General features: G+C 48.9%; 1 protein-coding gene across 3 annotated transcripts; it reads right to left on the reverse strand.

Moving 5' to 3' along the window:
- Positions 1-2,473: 2,473 nt before the first annotated feature.
- On the reverse strand, positions 2,474-14,767 carry LOC123346027 (C-type lectin domain family 2 member D-like). Of its 3 annotated transcripts, XR_006572902.1 has the most exons (7): positions 14,383-14,765; positions 13,361-13,426; positions 11,994-12,086; positions 9,410-9,594; positions 7,681-7,790; positions 4,290-5,534; positions 2,474-4,183 (listed from the first exon to the last, which is right to left on the reverse strand). XR_006572902.1 is itself a non-coding variant. In XM_044983221.1 (6 exons), the coding sequence occupies exons 1-6, from the start codon at positions 14,417-14,419 to the stop codon at positions 5,372-5,374; spliced, it is 654 nt and encodes a 217-aa protein (XP_044839156.1). In that variant the 5' UTR covers positions 14,420-14,765; the 3' UTR covers positions 2,474-5,371. The 3 variants fall into 3 exon arrangements, 2 of the variants coding, with proteins under 2 accessions (XP_044839156.1, XP_044839157.1); XM_044983221.1 differs by having other exon boundaries at positions 2,474-5,534; XM_044983222.1 differs by lacking the exon at positions 13,361-13,426 and having other exon boundaries at positions 2,474-5,534; positions 14,383-14,767.
- Between the last annotated feature and the right edge of the window lie 964 nt (positions 14,768-15,731).

The raw sequence follows: 15,731 nt of genomic DNA on the forward strand, positions 1-15,731 counted from the left end.
TGAGCCCGTTACCACGTTCCTCAGCTCAGGCTGGGATTTAAGTAGTTTTAAGCCCCCTTTTTGCTTCCCCTATTCCGGGTCTGTGCAGAGCTCTGCCTGGTGTAGATCGGAGCAGCTTCAAGGCTGCTCTAACCTACAGTCTGTTCTCTATTGGCCTTAGGTAGCACAGAATAGGTGGAGCACAGTGCATTCCGGCCACATCCTCAATCCAGCCCCTACACCAAGGGGCTGGAAGCAGGGCACGTGCAGGGCCCTATGCCAGCTCCATACCGGCCATGGTACCATAAACGTTTCCTGCAGAGAGAGTTTGTGGGGGTGTGAGTGTGTGTGTGTTTGTTCCAAACAGGAATTAATGGTCAGCTCTGTGATACTTTACACGGAAGGGATTGTTTTAAAAAAATTCAATTTTGGAAGAATTTTGCAAAAACGTCCAGTCCCACCTCTCCAGCTCCCTGGCATCCCACTGGGAGCAAACTTCCAAACAGGCAGGAAGCGCTGGGAGACCCAGCTCCCCCCTGTTAGGATACCGAGGACCTGCAAGTCTGACAACTCCGGCTCCTGAGAAGGCCACAAGGGGGGCTGCTGAGGAGCCAGGCAGGCAGGGTAGCAGGTAAGTTTCCATCCAAACTTTTGTCAAAATAGACACGTCCCTGCAGAATGTCTTGATTTTTGATGAATCACCATTTTCCCTGACAGGAAAAACGGGCTGTCGAAAAATTTCTGCCCAGATCCATTAGCGATTGTAACCCACTGGTCAGTGCGGGTCACAGGTCGCTGCCTGCGCCTGCTCCACAGAGGATCGACGTCTGTTACACCCGTCGCTACAAAGCCTGGCCCTGCAGCTCCAGCCCAGGGCAGCTCACGCGTCTTGTTCTGAATGTAACCCTTCTGCCCCTCTGAGTTGGCAGCAACAAGGGCTGGGTTCAGTATCCAGGGGTTCCGTTTCAATAGCACAATGCAAAACCGGCTCGAGCCTCCACCCAGTGACCTGGGACAATTACATACCACCACCCCCCGGGCGCCTCGAGGAGGCAATACTTCCCCACTCGCAAGCACGGAGTCCGAGTGTAGCAAAATCCTTTTAATAAAGGAGGGAAACAGTGCGGCATCACGTTAAAGAAACACCACAAACAGGATTATAACACAAAACCATAATCAACAAAAACGCACCTCCAAGTACGTTTGGCAATGTCCTTTCCCCCTTAGGGTCTCAAGTCCAATCACCCCAGAGTCCAACAACCCGAAAGTCTCTGGTCAGTGCCACCCCAGAGTTCAAAAGTTTATCTGCAGTTTTACCCCGCCCCCCAGCATGGGTGGAAATGGGGGGGGGCGCCACACACACAGGGTGTTAAGGGGCACCTTACATGGGCCAGGGCTGACTGCTCCACCTCTCTGTGGAGTTCTGCTGCAGCCTTCACCACGACCGGCTCCACTCCACCAGCTGTGCCGCTCCTCCAGCCGACCCGTGAGCCGCTCCAGCCGTCCCCACAAACCGCTCCACTCCGCTCACTGTTCCATGGGCTGCTCCAACACGCTGCAAACTGCTCCGCTCTGCCAGCTGATAGCGATAGATCTTCAGCCTCCCCCACTAGTTAACACAGCACTCAGTGATCTCAGCTCAGTAAGTGTAGCTCTTTTAGTGATTTCAGCTTGTAGTAGAGGAGCCCCAGTGCTGGTGCACTACTGGCCCAATGTGAATTCAGCTCAGCAGCCTCTAGATAGACTCCTAATGGAAACAAAATTAGCTCTGCTCTTTAACAGTGAAGAGAGGAGGCTGTGCAATTGGTGTTCCAGGCCCTCAAAAGGGGCCCATACCATCAAGTACACACACCAGTCCCCAGCCTCTCTCCCTTCACTGGGTTTTGGCACCCATGTCCCTTGTCTAGCAAGTGCTACTTAATTGATGGTAAGACTCTTTGTCATAAAGCCGTCTCATAGTCACATAATCAGGGTGACCCCACTTTATTCCTCCTGCCCCGATAACAAAGAAATTGGGGATCCCAAAGCTGTCAAAATAATCATCCCAGGCATCTGTGGGCTATGCTAAGTGGGGTGGGAGTGCCAATGCAAGTAACTGAAATGCCAATGCAAATAACTGAAATTCCTTTCCACACTCCCCATAAGTCAGATGTCAGATACCAGATGTCAGGGTAGAGCTCATCCTGACTCTGCTTACATGAACATTCCCTGGCTGAACTCCTGGGGGGTCAGCCAAGCCAGCGGCTGTCACAGCTCCACTGGGACACCCAGCGGCAATAAACACCCAGCTCTGAATGCAGGGACTGGTGCAGGACAGGCCCATCCCCAGGAGTCAGGTGGGGATTCGCACACTGCGAAGTAGCATCTGACAAAACAGCACATTCGTTGGGTGAGGAAGATTTAGGAAAACCTTAGATCCTGCAAATCCCACAAGTGAGACAGATTCCCCCCATGCTACTTAGAAAAACAACAACCACCAACAACAAAAGTCGGTTAATATATTACATATAAATATAAACAGAATTCAGACACAAGTGAGACAGACACGGTACATACACGTTATTACAGACCAAATGCATCACTCAGAGCATTTGCCCAGAAGCTGGGGCCAATTTCTACACACTCAGGGACTGCAGTAGCAACAGGCCATTTACGTTCCTGATACAGCGACAGGGTTTAATTTCCAGTTATAAATGGAGGTAGAAGCAGCGTAACTGACACTGCTCCATCCTGTTACTTTTCTCTCCGTGTGGTTCCCCCTCGTCCTTCCTCAGCGTTTGGTTCAGACGCGGGAGAGGAGCCCCACGGTGAACCATCCGACAGCCAGAGAGACACAAACAGCCTTTGTCTGACAGAAAACCCGGTTCACACCTTTGCCAGTGACCATCCGCCTAGACACAGACACTGGGATCATGACAGTCGGTGTTTACACAGAACTACTTGCACAGCAGCCACACGTGTGTTTCACAATGACAGTGGTGACCAGTGACACACTTGAACATGAGACCTCATGTCCCAGGCACCCTCGCTGGCCCCTTTGCCAGGTGGCACTAAGGGGTCCCTGGGTCACACTGGGCATCTATCGTGGGACAGTCCAGGGGTCACCCAGAGAAGAGAAGCAGAACGAGAGGGTCCCCTGGTCACTGTGAAAGATGCAAATGCCCCAAGCCCCATGGCTTAGACCAGTGGGTCTCAAACTCTTGTACCGGTGACCCCGTCCCCACAGCAAGTCTCTGAGTGTGACCCCCCCCTTATGAATTAAAAACACCTGTTTATATATTTAGCACCATTATAAAGGCTGGCGGTGGGGTTTGGGATGGAGGCTGACAGCTCACAACGCCCCATGTAATAACCTTGCAACCCCTTGAGGGGTCCCGACCCCCAGTTTGAGAGCCCCTGGCTTAAACCATTGGTTTGCAACCTTTCTTCATTTGCAGAGCCCTACAGCATTTCCAATAGAGGTGCGAACCCCTCTGTAAATCTTACACATGGTCTGTGGATCCCCAGGGGTCCGCAGAGCACAGGAAACCACTGGCTTAGACAGTTAGAATGAAAGTCCTGCAACAATCTCCTCTCGTTGTTCTCTGGTTCTCTCCCTGACTATTGTCTTACACTAGATTGTAAAGTCTTTGGGGCAGCTCTTTGTTATATGTTAGTGTATTATTGGTTATTGGTATTTCAAGTGACACTTATCCCCAGTCATTTAACATCGCTTAACATCACCAATGGAGTGAAGCAGGGCTGCGTAGTGGCTCCTACACCGTTTAGTATTTACTTCCCACTCCCGCTTGAACGTGCGTTCCATGATGTCCGAGGGGGTGTCTGTACTAGCGCCAGGCAGGACGAAGCGGGGTTTAACACTGCACAGTGCAGAGCTCAGACGAAGGTGAAGGAGATCATCAGAAGGGACTTGCTGTTTGCAGAGGATGCAGCCCCTGTGGCTCACCGTGTTGATGTCCTGCAACAGCTTATTACCAAGTGCTCTGATTCATGCCAAATCTCTGGGCTAGAAGGAGCTTGAAGAAGACAGTTATCACGCCCCAGAGCCAGTTCCAGATATCACCGTAGGGGGTATTCATCTGGATGGTGTGGACCAATTTTGCTACCTTGGCTCTAACGTTACCAGCCATGTAGATCTTGATGCTGGGCTCACTAGCAGAATCAGCAAAGCAGCCGGGAACTTTTGTCTTTTGCAAGATAGATCCTGGAACAACAAATGGTCAATTAAAGTGAAAATCCATATTTATAAGATGTGTGTGTTATCCACTGTTCTATAGGACTCAAACATGGATGACTTACGCCAAACATACCAGGAGATTAACTAGCTTCCATGTCAGATGCTTGGGTAAAATTCTTCAAAGATGGCAGCAACACGGGGTGACAAATGTGGAAGTGCTAAATCGTGGTGGCATGTCATTTACAGGAACGTTAATTAGTAAGAAAGGGCTCAGGCAGCTTGGTCATGTCACGTGAATGCCGGATTACAGGATCCCGAAGAGTTTGCAGTACTTTGACACTTGCGAAGGGTCTAGAAAGAGAGGCAGGCCGCTGCACAGATCCCGGGATGCTTGCAAAGCTTAGTGTCCTTTGGAATCTCTCTGGATGATTGGGAAAGGAACGCAGAATGCCACGCCGGTTGGCAGAGTCAGCTTGTAGATGGAGTGAGGCGTTGCAAGGTGGACTGGATCAAGCTTTGTGATGACCAGAATCAGAGGAGGATTGAGAGGAGCCAGCAGAGGGGGTTTGGGCAGCTAATAAGGATGCCCCGGTAGGCTTCCTTTGGAACTCTACTGAACATGTACCACTGGGAGGCCAACCCAAAACATGCTGGAGGGATTATATCTCCCAGCTGGCCTGGGAATCCCCCAGGAGTAGCTGGAATCTGTTGTGGAGGAAAGGGAGGTCTGGTCCTCCCTACTCTCCATGCTGCTGCTGCGACCCTCACCAGGAAAAGCAGCGTAGAGGAAAAAAGAAAGAAAGACGTTGGTGTCATCACTAGGTTCCAGAGTTAACAAGTCAATTAATTAAACGGGGCACTTTTCTGAGTTATTGTTTCAAGCTCTCTGCTGACTCTGATTTGCCAGGGTATATTCAAAACCAAGGAAGCTAGAAACATACTCTTTTTTAAATAAATAAAAGCAGGGATTCTTCATAATTTAAATAATTTATCCACTCCACCTATTAAGGGAATATTAAATTTAAGCCCCTAAAACCTCTGTTCGGTAGCTCCATGGCAATGGTGTTATTGTGCAGTAGAGTTAGTGCAGTGAGCATTGTAAAGATGTTTTTTCAGCCGGGATCTGGAGGGAGCAATGGCTGGAGAAGTCGGATGCTGCACAAGAGATGATGAATGTGTAAGTTCTGCATCCACTGAAGAGGCTGCATTGGTCCTTTACGTGATCTTAGACATTGTGTCCCCTCCTGCGGCACTTGGCTTCCTTCTAGAGCAATCATCCGGCCACTTGCAGATGAAATGTCTCTCTGAGTAGCACCTGGTGCTGCTGACCCCATATTCATCCAGGTAGGCGCACTGTCCTTCCCCTCTGACCTGAAACCTGCAATGAGAAGCGGTGTGGGGTTATCAGATGCAGCCGGCTCCCGTTCCTGCTCACGTATGGAGAAGCGATGTGGTCCAGTGGTGTACGACGCAGGGGAACTGGGTTCTCAACCAGGCTTTGCTACTAATCAACCCTGAGCTAGTCACTTCTAGCTGTAAATGTCACAGTGGACGCTGAGCGCCTGAAAATCAGGCTCACAGAGAACAGGAAACAGAGGTTGTGAAGTTTCTTGCAGGTCTTTCTAGTGTGTGAGGGGACGTAGGCCTGGAAGGGAGCTTCTGGGTCACTGCGTCCAGCCCCCTGCTATGGCAGGCAACCCCGGCATATCGTCCTGTTCACAGACTTCTCAGGCTCCGTGTTCTATCTAGTTAGGTGGGTCGCCCCACGGCTCCTATGGGGCGGCTGCTTCAGAACCTCCCTCCTCTGATGGGCAGAAACCTGCTAATTTCCAGCCCCAGATTAATTCCTGGCCAGTTTATCCCTGTGTGATCTTGTGCCAACACTGTCCTGTAGCTTCGGTAGCTCGTCTCCCTCCCAGGTGTCTACCCCCGAGGTATTTACAGAGCAAGGAGATACCCTCTCCTCTTGCTAGGCTCAACCAGCCAAGCTCTTTCAGTCTCCTCGGATAAGAGAGACTCTCCATTCCACGAGCATCCTAGCTGCACTTCCCTGCACCTGTTCCAGTCTCAGTGCGTCTTTCTTGAATACAGGTGACCAGAACTGGATGCATTAGTGCAGCCAGACTGGAAATCAGGCAATACCTCAGGGTAAGCAAACCTCATAAGAACGGCCGTGCTGGGTCAGACCAATGGTCCGTCTAGCCCAGTATCCTGTCTGCTGGCAGTGGCCAATGCCAGGTGCTTCAGAGGGAATGAACAGAACACGACAATTCTCAAGTACCCATCACCTGTTGGCCACTCCCAGCTTCTGGCAATTGGAGCTAGGGACACTCAGAGCATGGGGTTGCTTTGCCTCTCAGACTCGCCTCGTCCAGCAACAACTTCTCTCTCCCAATATCCTTTTTCTGCTCACCTGCCCCCTCGCATTATCTTCTCCCCCTGGGTCTCCCAAGCCCTCCCCCACACTTCCCATCCATTCCTCTGTGTCCCCGTCTGCCCCAGGCAGCCAGAGCCCAGCTGTGCTCAGCAAGGCCCTAACGCGGCTACCGAGCTGCTCCCCCACTGAGCTGCCACATCTTCTGCCGCATCCCGTAGCCATAGCGATTCCCCTCGGTGGGGTGTCACTGTGCACGAACGACGGGATGTGCTCGTGAATGCCTCAGGGGGGAACCGTTTACACAGAGGTGGGTGGCAAATGGAATTTCCATCCTGAGGGAAATTCTCATGTTTTGGGACAAAAAGTCAAAATATTTAAATTTCCTACAGAACAGAAATTCTCTTCCCCTCTCCCCCCCCAAAAATGATTTAGGTTGACCCAAAATGAAACATTTTTATTAGACTGAGGCTGATGCCAGGCATCATGGGAACTGTAGTTCTTGGTTCTTCCACCCATGTTCTCTCCTATAGGCCCTGATTCCCAGCTTGACTACATCTCCCATGATGCACTGCAGTGTTTTCCTACCACCAAAATACCACATAAGAACACGCATGAGTGAGACACTGCAGTGCATCATGGGAGATGTTTTCTGGTCAAAGACCAGGGACAAATGGGACTGGAAGGACCCAGAACTACAATTTCCCATGATGTGCTGCAGCAGCCCCACAGGCAAACCAAAATGAAAATGTTTTATTCTGAGTTCACTGAAAATAAACATTTGAGTGAATTTCCACAATGGGAAAAAATTCATCCAAAGTGACCTTTCCCTGCAGGAAATTCTTTCAACACAACCAGATTTTCCATAAGGGAAAACTTTTAGTTGGAATTTTTCCAACCAGTCCCACTTGTGTCATCCACATTGAGTGGGGCTCTCTGTCCTCTGGTGCCTACGCTATGGAAGAGGTCTACAGGTCTCCTACAGGTGCAACCTCCCCAGAACTAGCCCTGTAGTTCAGGCAGTAGAGGATCAGGCTTTTAAGATCCTGAGGTCTCACTTCCAATCCCTGTTCTCCACCCAGCCCAGAGTTTTTTGTTGCATTTCTCTGAGCCCTAATACTGAGAAAGCAAATGAGGAAAAGGGACGCACAGGTTGTTGAATATGGTACCGTTGGTCCACTTCCACGGCTGGCCCTCGCCTGGTTCCCTCCAGAGGCCAATCCAGTGGTAAGGGATCCCTTTATAGCGCAGCATGAAATCCTGTGGATAAGAACACACACATTATATCCTTAGCTGTATTACAGCCGCCTTCACGGGGATCAGGGCCCCCACGCGCTGGGTGCTGCACACACAGAAAGCTGGTCCCTCGCCCAAAGAGCTGCCAGTCAAACTACACAGGGCAACGGGGTTCATCCAAAATGATTTTTTCCACCAGAAAATTTATTTTAAAAAAACAACAAACAAAAAAAACACATGCATCCCCTTCCCCCTCCATTTCATACCTGGGAGGTTTCCTCCCATTTTCTTACAGTTTCCCAACTTTGGGGAATCAAAGAACACAGGGCTGGAAGAGACCTCAAGAGATCATCAAGTCCAGCCCCCCTGTGCTCAGGCAGGACAAAATAAATCTAGACCGTCCCTGACGGGTGTTTGTCCAACCTGGTCTTTAAAACCTCCAGTGATGGGGATTCCCCCCCACCCTTGGAAGCCTGTTCCAGAGGCTAACTACTGTGAGAGTTAGAACGTTTTTCCTAATATCGAACCTACATCTCCCTTGCTGCAAATTAAGCCCATTACTGCTTGTCCTGACTTCGGTGGACACGGAGAACAACTGATCAGTGTCCTCTTTATAAAAGCCCTTAACATACTGGAAGACTGTTATCAGGTCCCCGCTCAGTCTTCTTTTCTCAAGACTAAACACGCCCAGTTTTTTAAACCTTTGCTCATAAGTCAGGTCCTCTCAAACCTTTGATCATTTTTGTTGCTCTCTCTGGACTCTCTCAAAATTGTCCACGTCTTTCCTAAAGTGAGGCACCCAGAACTGGGCACAGCATCCAGCTGAGACCTCACCAGTGCCAAGTAGAGCGGGACAATCACCTCCCAAATCTTACATACAACACTCCTGTTCATACACCCCGGGATGAGATTAGCCTTTTTCTCAGCTGCATCCCATTGTCGAGTCATATTTAATTTGTGGTCCACTGCAACCTCCAGACCCTTTTCAGCAGCACTACTGCCAAACCAGGTATTCCCTATTTTGCCTTCATGCATTTGATTTTTCCCTCCTGGGTGAAGTACTTTGTACTTGCCTTTATTGCTGGTTAAATTATATAGATATGGCTAGATATAGATATATAAAAGTGAGGCATATACTGTTGAGATGAAAATGTTCCATTCTTTTTCAGAGTAACCTTTGCACTGTTTTCCTGCTGGAAACAGTTTGGGGAATACCTGTATCTATATAAAGGAGGGTTTCCACACCTCTTTCCCACACCTTTTACTTTCCTTCCCTTTTTCCAGTATAAAATGTGGAAAAAGGCAAAAAAACCCAAAACAAAAACAAAACAAAACAACAAAACAAAAAAAGGAGGGTGGCGGGGTGGGGAGGGAACCCCAAATTTTGAAAAAAAATGAGATTTTGGAGTTAAAAAACCCAAACAAAAATGACATTTGAAGTTAAAAATGAAATGAAAATTTTTTGGGGGGAAAAAATCAACTTTTTTCTATTTAAAAATGGCAAATCCTGCCCCTGAATTTCCATTTTACAACCAGCTCCGCAGGGGATTCAGTTCCTTGAATCTAGGAGCTGCGTTAGGCGGGGGCGCCAGGCTCTGGCATGTCCCTAGCTGTGGTTATGAAGGTTTGTGTCTCTTCCTTACCAGCTTCGGCAGGGAATCAATGGAAGCCAGGGAGGCGTTGAGGGAAGAGCAGTTGCTCTGGCTGTTGTTCCAGTTCCCTTCAATCTCTGAGAAGTAGAAGCATTTCCCTTGGTATCCCACCCAGCGGTCCGGGCACGCAGCAGTGACGTGGGGTGGGCTGCGTGGGCAGGGGGGAGGCTTCTTGGCTGAAAATAAGCAAGTGGCACAGTGGTGAGAGATGGACCTATCCCGGATGTCTGTCTCTGCGTGCAAACCCCGGCCAGAGAGGGCACTAAGACCCACACGGCTCGGGCCTGGGTTGTCATTTTGCATAGATCCCAAGAACAGAAGGGACCAATCTCTTGTCTGACCTCCTGCATCACACATGTCTTAGAACTGCCCCCAAATAATCCCTGGAGCGGAGCTTTTACGTCCTCATCCCATCGTGATTTCAAAACCGTCAGTGATGGAGAATCCACCGCACCCCTTGGTAAATCGTTCCGAGGGTGACTAACGCTCACTGTTAACAGCTGCTGCCTTATTCCCAGTCTCGGTTTGTCCAGCTTCAACTTCCAGCCACTGGATCGTGTCAGACTGAAAGCCCATTGTTAAATATTTGTTCCCCACGTAGGTATTTGTAGACTGGTATCAAGTCACCCTTTAACCTTCTCCTGTAAATAGCTGGAGCTCTTTGAGTCTATCACATCAAGCAGGTTTTAATCCTTCTTGTGGCTCCACTCTGACCCCTCTCCATTTTATCAACATCCTTCCTGAATTGTGGGCACCAGAACTGGACACGGGATTCCAGCAGCGGTCACAGCAGGGCCAAATCCAGAGGTAAAATAACCTCCCTGCTCCTGCGGGAGATTCCCCTGGCTATACATCCCAGAGTCGCATTAGAGCCTTTGGCCACAGCGTCCCACTGGGAGCTCGTGTTCAGCGGATTATCCCCCATTACCCCCAAACCTTTGTCAGAGTCCCTGCTCCTTGGAGAGAGCCCCCATCCTGGCTGTACGGCCGCCATTTGCATGGGGTGGCTGGGGAGGACGGGGTGGAGCTAAGATGGTGTCATGACCCACTGTAACCATGCATCCAAATGGGCCCGTCGGCCATCTTAACTTCCGGCACCATCAAAGGTGGACCCATTCTGCCAGGCAAGGGGTGAAAAATGGGAGGGGTTTCATGGACTCCTCCTTGACATACCGTCCTCAGTGCACACGTGATGGCTGCCACACCAGGGCTAGAACTGGGGCCCTCCAGAGCTAAGAGCGAGACCCGTAATATCGGAGCCGAGAGCCCCTAGGTGGGGCTAGAACAACTCACATTCTCTGTGGCTGGGCCATAGGCCGGCCTGTCACACACACTCGCCAAGGCCTTCCACTCAGGAGAGCGAAGCAGCCACTAAAACTGAGGGCAAAGGAGCCTAACAGGAGGGATGCGGAAAACAATTTCAGTTCGGGTCAATGGAAACTTTTACCAGCCATGTGATTTCCCAATGCACAGACGCATTAACTATGGGCAGAAATGCTGGCACATGCTCTGTAGCAAAACAGCACGGGTGGATGGCTGGCACATGTGAAGAGATGCAGGCTTTGCACTTCCTGTATTCCGGGGCCACTCTGGGTGCAGAGTCCATATACCGGCTTCGCACCAGCTGGGGAGGCCCTCTGAATTGGGGGGATTCTCAGAGGGCTCTTTGGATCTACCTTGAGTCCCCAGAGTGATGTAAAGTGGTCTAAGGATCCAGCCCAGAGTCTCCCACTCTCCACACAGTCCAACCCGACCCCTCCAGTGGGTTCCTCCCTGTAGCCATTTCCTTGTGAAGGTCTGTTTGCCCAGTGAGGCCAAGCAGCCAGCCCCTCGCTCCAGCACTGACAGCTGTCACCGCACACTCCCTACCACACGTGTCTTCTCTAAGGAATCCCGGGGGCAGGGCGCACACACCCCAACACACCCCTTTCCGCTGCGCCAGCGACACCCAGCCAGGAATGGGAAGAATCCGTTCAGTGTGACAGATTCTCTGTGTCATGTGAGTTTTATGGAGGAGCTTTGGCACAGAAAAGAAATTCAGAAATGCTCCCAAAGCCACGAGAGACTGGTTGGGATCAGGGAACTGAATCCTCTGCCTGAGACTCCCAGTTGCATTTACACACAGTATGACGGATGGAGGAGGAAGAACAATGATAAATGGATTGGAAACAATTTTAGAGATGCGCAGTGAGCCATGGCCACACGTGGCACCCAAACCTACAACAATTTAAGGTGAGACTGGGCGTTGGATGACACAGGGAGTGGGATAGGGAGACCCACCCACTGCATCCCTACACCGCTACCCAGGCCTGGGATCTAGTGGGGCTGCTTCCGAGGGGGCAGGGAACGGGGTTAGGCCCTTCCTCTTTGGGGAAAAGGGTCTGCAGAGAGATTTCCCCTCTGAAAAGGGGAATGTGCTTCAATGGAGGAGTCAGACCAGGGCAAAGACGGGGTGAGAAGAGGCCGTGGGACACACAAGTGGGCACCGTGACCTTGGGGCTAGGACAAGCAGTCAATGAAGAATCAGTGACAAGGGAATGAGAATCAGCCGGGTTAGTAATGACCCTTCACTCACCCGCCAGTGCAATTACAGTGATGATCAAAGCTGTGATGACGACAGTAACGGTAATTGGGATCCATTTATCTTTAATGCATTTTAGGCTGAAATCTGCAAAATAAAAAAAAAATATGACATGAAAGCAGATGAAGGTGGGCAAACGTATTAACAGCAAATGCTGCCAGAGCGAGAAAATGGTCACGTTTTGCTAAGTGCTTCCACGAGTGGATAAATCTAGTTGGTGATGATCCAGGGCATGGAACAGCTTCCACGAGGAGAGACAACAAAGATTAGGGCTGTTCTGCTTAGAGAAGAGACAAGTAAGGGCGGATAGGGCAGAGGTCTATAAAACAATGAACGGTGTGGAACAAGTGAACAGAGAAGTGTTATTTACCCGTCCCACAACACAAACACCAGGTGTCCCCTGATGAAATTAGCAGGAAGCAGGGTTAATACAAACAAGAGGAAATACTTTTTCACACAGCGCATAGTCCACCTGCCACGGGATGTGGTGATGGCCAAAAATAACTAGGCTCCAAACCAGAATGAGCTAAGTTCCTGGAGGACAGGTCCATCGATGGCCATTAGCCAAGGCGGTCAGGGACGCAATCCCTGCTCCTCTGACTGCCAGGAGCCAAGGCAGGGGTGGATCGCTCAGTAATTCCCCTGCCCTGTCCCCTCCCCGAAGCTCTGCTAGTGGCCACTGTAGCAGACGGGAGACGGGGCTAGGCTGACCCTGCTCTGACCCAGTGTGGCAGCTCTTACGTTTACAACTTTCCCAAACAACTTAAAAATGTATTTTCAATAAAAATGTCACAAAAGAGCAACGAAAAAAGAAAAAGCAAGAAACACCTTTGTTTCCACCAAAAATGAAAAAGCCGAACAACTCTGACAATTCTGGGTGAAAAATTATTTGTTTTTCAGTTAAAAAACCAAACAGGTTAAAAAATGTCACTGAGCTCCCTTCACCGGCTTTGGAGGACCTTCTTACTTCCCAGATCGCTAGATCAGGGACCTTGCCGCCATGAGCTGGTTGATTGGGAGAGAGATTTTCATGGTTGCCCAGAGTTACTGGGGCTAACTTGGGGGCTACCAGGATATCCCAGGACTTGCCTTTAGAAAGGGAATAAAATCATCAGCAGTAGAAATTGAACTCCTGATTTCTGGATTTAAAGGCACAAGCCATTACCACTCGAGCTAAAGGAACAGCACCTTAAGGGACTGTCTCTCATTCTGTGTCTGTGCAGCACCCGGCACGATGGGGCCCTGATCTCAGCTGGGGCAGGGACTGTCTCTCCCTGTGTGTCTGTGCAGCACACAATGGGGCTCAGCTGCTGTCTCTAGGTGCTACCGTATTATACCTAATAAATAATATAATTATTTACCGACTTCTCTTCTCCTTTCTGCCACTGGTCCGTGATCCGGCAGCATTGAGACATTCACTCCACCACCTACCAAAAAGCAAAAGAAACTGTCATTTAAGGTCAGATCACACAGTCCCCTCAATGCAGGGCCCAGTTCTGTGTCTGAAGCCCAGGCCTTTTGAATGCGTCCATCACTGCTTCCCCTCCCCCTGCGTATCCCAAAGTGACTGGCAGTCCCCAGATCTTGCTATGCTCACTCCACACAGCCCGCCCTTGGCCTGGTTGAGGGGCTCCAAGCGGATTAGAGAGGATGGCAACGCATTTGACAAATTGTGTGCCATGTCCCCGTCTAGTGACTGGTAAGAGGATAATATCTCTGCCAACATTTTTGTTAGCATTATAACAACTCTGGCACTTCGTGTTCTCCATAGAAATCTCCAATCCCTCTTGGAATTCTGCTAATTTCTTGGCCTTAACATCATTGGTTGAGGTCACCTAGCAGCAAGTTCCACTATCTAATTACCCAGTGCGTGAAAAATTGTTTCCTTTTTTCAGTTTGAAGTTCCCACCTTTCCATTCCATTGACTGTCCCCTTTGTGCTTGTGCCAGACACAGATCTACCTTCTCTATCCCATCCATTATCCTGTCCCTTGTACCCATCTCCTCTCCAAGGTAACAATCTCCGTCTTTTCAAGCTCTCTTCACAGGAGAGTTTTCCCAGGCCCTTGAGACTTCTCGTCACCTCTCTCGGAACCCCTCTAGTTCTACAATATCCTTTCTGAGATGGGGTGCACACAGTATTCCAGATTTTCAGCCTTTCACTCCACCAGTTCTCCTGTTGGCCATAGAGTCCTTCAGGGTGGAAAAGACCCAAATTTCTAATATAAAAAACAAATATGAACCAAAGAGCAACAAAAACTCCTCGTTTCCTGTCTTTATCCCTCATAAAAAAAGAGGGGGCAACCCACCCTCCTTATTTTTGTCCCTCTGCCAATCACACTGCAGGCTCCCTTTTAATTAAGGCCAAAGTATTTAGTATTTACCGGTATCAGTTGTTGCTTCAGCTCTCTCTTCTGCCATTTACTGGACAATCAGCACCAAGACTGCTGTGTCTCCATCTACCCAGAAGGAACAGAAATGGTCACTCAGGGTGGGTTATTTTAATTATGCACTTCTCCTTTAAAGCCATCAGAACATACCATGTGCCAAATGCAACAGACAGTGCCAAGTCTAACCTCTCACTGAGTCCATCCGTCACCATGTGAGACCCACGGTCGTGGCTTCCCCCTGCCTGAATATCCTCCAATACCCAACAGTCCCCACCCCTCCTTCACAGACATAGATTTTAAGGCCTGAAATAGGGCTGTTGATTAATCGCAGTTAACTCACGCGATTAGCTCAAAACAATTCATCACGATTAAAAAACGTAATCGCGATTAATTGCACTGTTAAACAATAGAATACCAATTGAGATTTTTGGATGTTTTTCAAATATATTGATTTCTGTAACACAGAATACAAAGTGTACAGTGCTTACATTATTATTTTTGATTACAAATAATTGCACTGTAAAAATGATAAAAGAAATGGTATTTTTCAATTCACCTCATACAAGTACTGCAGTGCAATTTCTTTATAGTGAAAGTAACTTACAAATGTAGATTTTTGTTACATAACTGCACTCTAAAACAAAACAATATAAAATTTTAGAGTTTACAAGTCCACACAGTCCTACTACTTTTTCAGTCAATTGCTAAGACAAACAAGTTTGTTTACATTTACAGAAGATAATGCTGCCTGCTTCCTATTTACAATGTCACCAGAAAAGTGAGAACAGGGGTTCGCATGGCACTTTTGTAGACAGCCTTGCAAGGTATTTACATGCCGGATATGCTAAACATTCGTATGCCCCTTTATGCTTGAGCCACCATTCCAGAGGACATGCTTCCATGCTGATGATGCTCATTAAAAAAAATACTGTGTTAATTAAATTTGTGACTGAACTCCTTGGGGGAGAACTGTATGCCTCCTGTTCTGTTTTACCCACATTCTGCCATATATTTCATGTTATAGCAGTCTCTGATGATGGCCCAGCACATTAGTTTTAAGAACACTTTCACAGCAGATTTGACAAAATGCAAAAAAGATACCAATGCGAGATTCTAAAAAGAGAGCTACAGCACTCAACCCAAGGTTTAAGAATCTGAAGTGCCATCCAAAATCCGAGAGGGACGGAGTGTGGCGCTTGCTTTCAGAAATCTTAAAAGAGTAATGCTCAGATGCGGAAACTACAGAACCCGAACTATCAAAAAAGAAAATCAACCTTCCGCGGGTGGCATCTGACTCAGATGATGAAAATGAACATGCGTCAGTCTGCTCTGCTTTGGATCGT

The sequence above is a fragment of the Mauremys mutica genome, chromosome 12, assembly GCF_020497125.1.
Source record: "Mauremys mutica isolate MM-2020 ecotype Southern chromosome 12, ASM2049712v1, whole genome shotgun sequence".
NCBI classification, from domain to species: Eukaryota; Metazoa; Chordata; order Testudines; family Geoemydidae; genus Mauremys; species Mauremys mutica.